At 36.1% G+C, this 7,922-nt stretch overlaps 1 protein-coding gene across 1 annotated transcript in view; it reads right to left on the bottom strand.

Annotated features, from left to right (window-relative positions):
- The window catches only part of CMSS1 (cms1 ribosomal small subunit homolog), a 520,332-nt gene that overhangs the window by 31,933 nt on the left and 480,477 nt on the right, over positions 1–7,922 (bottom strand). The window contains exons 4-5 of the mRNA XM_007945788.2: positions 2,604–2,675; positions 662–791 (exon numbers count right to left, since the gene is read on the bottom strand). Of these exons, the coding sequence (XP_007943979.2) occupies positions 662–791; positions 2,604–2,675 (202 nt within the window). The remainder of the gene's footprint in view (positions 1–661; positions 792–2,603; positions 2,676–7,922) is intronic.

Consider the following 7,922-nt stretch of genomic DNA (forward strand, 5'->3'; position numbering starts at 1 on the left):
TTTTGACTGCTAACCAGAAGGCTGGCGGTTCAAACCCACCAGCCACTCCTCGGAAGGAAGATGGGGCAATCTACTTCTGTAGTGATACTTCCTCGGAAACCCAAGGAGGGGTCACTATGAGTCAGATCCAACTCAACGGCACATAACAACAACAACAACAACTGCCTCGGAAACCCAAGGAGGGGTTGCTATGAGTCGGGTCTGACTCGACAGCACATAACAACAACAATAACAACAATAACAACAACACATATATGTACATAAACCAACACTCCTCAGAAGGAAGACTGGACAATCTACTTCCACAGTGATACCGCCTCAGAAATCCAAGGAGGGGTTGCTATGAGTTGGATCCAACTTGATGGCAGTGAATGAGTGAATGAGATATACTTTTAAATGTGTGCTCTGTCTTCATTTTCATTTGACTTTTATCTTCATTAGGGATTCTATTAGGTTGGGGGAAAGGAGTATCACCACATAGAATATATATTAATTTATTGGATGAGACACATAACCATAACAAATAGTAAAGAAAGATGAATCTGTTTTGCTCCTTATCATCAGGAAAATTACTAGCAATTGACAATAGGTGCACTGGATGACTAATCTCAGAATGGTTGCGGAATGTGTGTGTGTGTGTGGAGAAGAAGCCTGGTCCTACCTGGTAGGCTCAGTTCTTCTAATTCAATCACTGAGCGATTGTTGCTGTAATAGTCCTTCATCAGCTTCTGTAGGTCTTCAGGTGTTCCTGGTTTTGGTTCTGATTTTGCAAGAACATCAGTAATTTTCTTCTACGATATAAGAAGATAGATTTTAGAATGGGATCTTACTTAGGATAGATATAGGTTGATTTAAGCTGCATCCTGCTTTTGGTTGTAGTCAAGTTTGATTGTGAGTTCTAATAAATTTATTATGTAATAAACACTTCTTGGATATAACTTGCTTTGAAAAACAAACAGAAGATCTAAAAGCTTTTTGTAAGTCTTAGTCTTATGACTTCTAAGACAACCGAAATTCTTGTAGTAGTCTATATAATAGGATATTACTTTCTGTGAAAAGTTAAGAAATCTTGTTGATATGAAAAAGTTGCTCAAAGGTTTCTTTAAGGCCTAGATAATTTGTGATTCTCGGAGAGTGAATTTTTAGAATTTCTTATCCAGTCTTGTTTTTGAGTGGCTAAGTCTCAGCTCGGATTTCTAGGATTAGAGTAAAATTTGTAGGAATAATCTGAGCACAGAAGCCCACTGAAAAGGGGCATTAGACCCCTGTTTCTCAACTCTTGGAAAACTGACAGTCTTAAAGTGGTCTATGGAAAGTAGGGCAGATATTGCAGGAAACATTTTCAACATCTATTTTGATTTTGTCTCATTTGTGTAGCACTTAATGAATGCCTGCAATGTATGAACATACAATTGTTCATTTAATTTTCATCATAAATTTCCTTTCTTGCTTCCTTCTAATACTTCACCAAAGATCCAGAAGGAGCTATTCCCCTCTCTCCTCCCCCCAACATTTTTCCTTCCTTCCACAGTATCCTCATTTCTATACCACTGCCAAGAATGGTTAAGGTTCTGTCAAATGAGTTAACTTTCAAAAACATGTCATCAGTGGGCACATTTTAGTGTGACCTCAGCCAAGGCTAAACTATCTAGCGAGAGTTCTGACCTCGAGCCACCAAAAAGTTAACACTCCTGAAGGCTATTAGTGTACAAACTATCAAAGAGAAGTTTAAGTCACTTCTTTAAGGACGTGCCAAACCTCAGCCAATTTGGCATCGCTCATCTTCCTATTTGGCCATTTGCGAGAAAAGAAAACATATGCACATATACTCTTAGTTTTCTAAAAGCTTGCTGTTAGGTAATTGGGTTGAGTCCATCTTCTTTCCTCTAACCCCAATCATATTTCCTCTGCTGACTTCAGCAGTAGACCTTTCTTGGCAGGGAGAGAATTACACTGCTGTTTTCACAACTGTGGTAGAAGGTCAAAGCCAGCCATTCTTTCTCCAAGGCTGAGACAAATGGAAGTTTGCATAAGAGCAACAGAGTCTACCCTACGCTCACAGGCAAGTTTGAAAAGGGAAGGGGAGCATTTTGCCTGAAATTATAATTCCAAATTAGAGTCAGAAATGCCTTATGCTTGTACTACCTTCATTTCACTACCCAAATGTATAAGGTCTTAAAGACTGGAATGGGTAGGAAAGGAAGATTGGTAAATTTCTTTTCTTGGAATCTAACACATAATGGTTGCACTCCAGCTCATCCAGAGTCAGAGGAGCCAGCACATAGGAGAGCTCTGGGTCCCTTCTAGAATTAGAAACCCATGTCTGACTTTTAACCACAGTGAAAACACAGGATGGGTAACAGAGGTGTTTGGTGCTCCATGAGACTGAAATAGGAGTCAGAAAAAATTTATCTTTAGCTCCTACAGAAACAGTTATTGCTAGTGACCTTAGGAAAGTCACCAAAACTCTCTGAACCTTACAATTACTGCCTTTCTAAAGTGAAGATTAGAATAATTGCCTTCTCAGAGTACAATATAGACACATGGACACATGTGATGGAAATCAAGTGGGGCTGCATTTTGCAAGGAATTATTAATATTACCTTTTTCCTCCTCCTGGTCTTTTTCACCTCCTCTTTCATTTCCTTTGGTTGTATCAAGAAACATTCTTTAGGCTATAAAGAAATACAAATAAGAAAAATTTCATATTAGTGGGATGTGATATCAACTAATGGTAAAAATTCCTAAGTGCCTTTTGCCATGCATGTGCTCTTCAGAGTCTCTTGATAACATCAAAAGACAAAGAGATGATGAGAAACCCACTGTAGACTATTATGCAGGGAATGGGCTGAGAAGGAGCTCAAGTGGTACAGTGGTTAAAGGATTGGGCTGTTAACCAAAGTTCAGCTGTTCAAACCCACCAGCCACTCCGTGGGAGAAAGAAGAGGCATCCTGCTTCCGTAGACATTTACAGCTTTGGAAACCCTATGGGGTAGTTCTACTCTGTCCTATAGGATCACTATGAGTTGAAATCAACTGGATGAGAGTGGGTGGAGGCACTGAGAGAATGTGAGGAAGTCAGAAAGTACCGATGATTTAAGACTGGTAAATTTTTGAACAAAGGTCAAAATATGTAAGTGTGTGAGTGCGTGCATATGTGCATTTGGGGTGGTGGTACAGGGTATTCAAGATTGAAGACAGTGGGTAAATTTATAAAATATATGCAAAAATAGATGTAATTAAGATAAAGATGTGGTAAATCAGTCTTTGACAGAGATTGGAGTTTGACATGAATACCTTTGTGTGATCCTGCATTTCATGTCACTTTATTTATTTATTTATTTTATATGATCCATTCTTTCCCTCTTTTCAATAAGCATGGACAATCAAGTAGGATATATTTACTTATATTTTTGTAAAACCAGCCTCATCTAAAATGACTACAAAGTGAATGTTTTTGCTAATGGTCTGGGTCCATAGCACCCTGAAAAATTTATTTTGCCTGTTGCTTTGACCTCTGAGTACCCTATATAGTTTAGTGCTGTTTTTACCCTAAGTTTTTTTTTTTTTTTTTAATGTAGAAAAACAGGAAATTTGGACTAAGACCTTGACTTATAAAATAGAATGCCTCAGATTCCATATTTATTAATCATAGGCAGGAATATAAAATGTTTCCTGTCCCGGACCTTCTATGCAACATCTTCAAACAAGTTGCCAAGTATGATATAAATTGTAAATGAAAACATTCTGAGTTTTCCCTTGATTAAGTTTCCATTTCAAGTAGAGAGTATTCAGCTTAAGCTGGTGAGCTACTAACCAAAGCAATCTTGTCTCTACTGGCTCTATTTAAAATGATTACAGATGAATCTTTGTACAAAGCTTGCAGACAGCCTACAGATTAAGAACAACTATGGCCTGAAGCCAGAGAGAGACAGAACACTACGTAATTTCTTCAAGACATGGGGCCAGGACCAGCAGTTTCTAGACCATGTATCAATTGAAGAGAAGTAGATTCTAAAGGTTCAGGATTAAAGTAACATGGGAATCTTGAACTTTTAGGCTCCTCTCAATTAAAACAAAAAACTTGCAAAGAACATTTGCATCATATCTAAAGAAAAGAAAGATATTTTGACCTTATTTCTAACTTAGAAAGTTAAGCTGCCTTTTGGACTTGGATATGCCAATTTGATGCTGGTATATGGCAATTAGAAAATGGGCCAAGGCCACTAATATGTCACAGAAACTGCCAGATAGTCATAAGAGTCCAATTACAAACAAGACCAACATTCAGCTCATGTTCCTGAGGCAAAGGCCTGGATACAATTAGTAGATCCCCTAAGACAAACTGCAGTATCTCATCACCAGGATCAAGGTCTTGGGAAAGAGATTAAGAAATCTTTTCTACTTTCTTATTTACCAAGTGGGATTGCTCTCTAGGAGTATATTCAACTTGCTGGGTTATATTTATGTTAGGTTTACAAAGCCAATTAACATTACACAAATTAAATCTCAAAATGAGCTGTTACAAGGACATGAACTCTTCAATTCTGGAAGAAAAATAAAAATGCGATTCTGAATCATACACAAGAAAAAGAAACATGCTTAATTAACTGCTTTAGTCAAGATATTGTATCTGGTTAGGTTCAAATTCTTAGACCATCCTGATGGAACCAGTTAATTTATCTCATTGGAGTAGGGTGCTAATGAAGAAGCAGAGTTCACGGGGTCAATTTTCATGGAGGTGAGATGACTTTGCAGAGAAATCCAAATCCACAATATTGAAAATTCCTGAACTGAGCTGCTTTATGAATGCCGATCATTAATTACCCTCAGAGAGACTGGGTAAGAAGATGAAGATGACTCAGCAGAGGGACTAAGCACTTCTGGAAACTAATTTCAATGCTACCTAACCTTGACAGTTGATAACTAATGTTGTCTCTTTATATGAAATGTGGCAATTTTAAGTATGCTGTTTGAAGAATCAAACTTTCCTCAAAATATATGAAAAAATAAAGCTTTCAAATGAAGTGACTGGGGCATGTTCTCAATTCTTTAAAGTATCAAAAATTATACCTTTTAAGGATGATTCTCTTGGCTAAATGTGGCAAATTAATCTCAAAATCTCACTAAACTGAAAAATAAAGAAAATTGAAAAGGTATAAATCTATAAGGACCAAGAAACTAAGAAAGAGTACAACAGGAGAGGAGATCTTTAATAACTTTTTGGAAAATGAAAAATGCTTAAAAGTGGATGACTTAGCAGAGAGAGAAAGCTAGCAGCTGGGTTTCTGGAGAGGTAGAAGCTAACAATAAATGAGTTTATTTGACTGGCTAGACTCTGAAAAGATTCTGTACTTAGAGGCACAAGTTACTATAGTCAGTGAAAGACTGAAAAGAAAATGATTCACTGAAAGTTTACATATAGAATAATTAGCCCCCACACTGGACTGTATCTTCTGCCTAGGCAGCTAGGCAACTATTCCATTACTACTTCCTCTCACCTTGCCCTTCTTGGCAGCAAAATGAAAGTTTATTGTCTGGGGAGACTAAGAGGACCAAGATATCTGGCACAGTGGAGACAGGTCAAAAATTGAAGCTCATCTTCATTTCCTATCTTTGTTCCAGAATGTCTGGAGCCAGACATATACTGTAGGGAAGAGACTAGCGAATTCTTCTCTGGAAAAATAGAATAGCCTAAGAGAAATTCTACAAGAGATTGAAATTTGTAGGTTCCGTATTAAAAACCCAGTTTATTATCTTATCATCCTCCCATGAAGTCCACTAATTAACAAGCCCCATACATGCACAACATCTTTCCATCAACTTTTTAGTGTATTTTTAAGATGAATAGACAGCTAAAGTTCATGAGACATCTAAGGAAGTATCTAGCATGGGAGAAAAAGTTTACAGCAAGCAAGCAAACAAAAAGAACACTGAGAAAACTGGGAAAGTACTTCAAAGCAATTATAATTAATATCCTCAGGGAGATAACGGAAGATTTTGCAGCCATGAAAGAACAGAATGACTATATATATTCTTTCAGAAAACATTTAAACACTAAAATAAGAGAGTTTGAATATAAAATGTAAGAGAAAGACTTGAAGATAAAGAAAATCTCCCAAACAGAAGAACAAAAATAAAGAGAAGAAAATGAGAAAAAACAAGTAAGAAGAGAATCAGCCCAAGAGAGTCAATATTTTAATAATAGAAAAATAGGTCAGATAAGACAGTAAGGGGAAGTAATGATCAAAGGAAAAAAAAAAAAAAAAACATGAAAAACTTTCCAGAACACAAAGCTCCAAATTGAAAGCCCACCAGGTATCCAGTACAATGAATAAGATTAAAAAAAATTACACCAAGATGTATCACTGTGAAATTTCAGAATATGTGGATAAAGAAAAGAATTTAAAAATTTCCCAGAAAACAAAAACCTAACACCAAATAACATAAACAACATGAAGGATCAGGAAAAAGAATGTCATCACACTTCTCAACAGCAAAAATGAATTCTAGAATTATGAAAAATTAACAAAATTATGAAAAAAATTGCTAATTAGACTTTTATACCCAGCCAAACTACTAATCAAGTGTAAGAGGAGAACAAAGACATTTTCATATATTTAAGGTGTTAAAAAATTTACTTCCTGCCCACAAATACTGAAAGCTGTGATACAATAAAATAAGGAGCTAAACCAAGAAAGAAGAAGACGGGATTCAGCAAACATGGAGTCCAACTCAGGAGAACTGAAGGGGCATTTCAGGATGATAGTTAAGAGAAATCTCAATTTTTTAGCAGGCCTAGAGAATAACCAATTCAGAAGGGAATAAAAGTATGGAGGTCTATAAGGAAGAAAAAAAATACTTTATGTATTTGAGCATCTGGAGAATATTATTCATGAGCATGTAAAAGAGAAGTGAGAACATATGGAAACAATTATCAATAGGAACACAGCAAGCCAGGCAAATGAAGAAATGAGACAATTACTAATGCCATGAAAATAAAGAGTTGTATGAGAAAAGACGGTTATAACTATGGGAAGGAAGTGGGAGGGGAGCTGTTGCATTGTGGTAAACTGTGGTCAATGACATGAGACAAAGTATATGTGAACTGCTGTATGGAAAGTGAATTTGCTCTGTTAATCTTCACCCAAATCACAATAAAAAAAAAAAAAAAAAAGATGGTTATAGCTTCTCTTTTACTAGGCATTGAACAATATTCCCATGGTCAGAGTGATGTAATAATGACAACTGTTTTAACCAAAAAGGTGTTGGCAGAGGAGGCAGAGGTTGGAGAGGTATAGGGGATAAATGGGAGAGCTATGTTTTCATATGCCATGTCAGGAAGCTAATAGATTATGACAGAAATAGATAAACCAAGAAATAGCAATACAAACTATAAGGTGGTAAATAAGGAAAGCAGCTAAAAAAGCTGAGGGTGGTTATAGCTGAGGAAACAAGTAGGATGGGGATGGGGATGAAAAGGGGACTGCTGTTTTTTCATTAATACTTTTGACAGTGCCTGTTTAAAAAATGATGTATAGCTATTACTTTGGTAAAAATAATAATAAAAAAAATTTAAATGGCCATTTTATAACAAAGTGAACATGTTCATTGTAAAACTGAGAATAATTCAGAAATAGCTTTTTAATTTCTTTTTTTACTTGGCCAAAGGTTATTTAGTATATACCCATCAGAATAACAAATTAAAAAGACCACTAACTCCAAATTTTGGCAAGGATATGATGCAACCCAAACTCTTATACACTGATGGTGGAAGCACAAAAATGGTACAGTCATTTTTAAAAAAATGTCTGTAGTTTTTTTTTTTTTAATTGTGATTTGGGTGAAAATTTACAGAGCAAATACACTTTCCACACAGCAGTTCACATACACTTTGTCTCATGACACTGACCACAATTTAC

The sequence above is a fragment of the Orycteropus afer genome, unplaced genomic scaffold, assembly GCF_000298275.1.
Source record: "Orycteropus afer afer isolate SDZICR_OR568_19922 unplaced genomic scaffold, OryAfe1.0 scaffold00143, whole genome shotgun sequence".
Lineage (NCBI taxonomy): Eukaryota > Metazoa > Chordata > Mammalia > Tubulidentata > Orycteropodidae > Orycteropus > Orycteropus afer.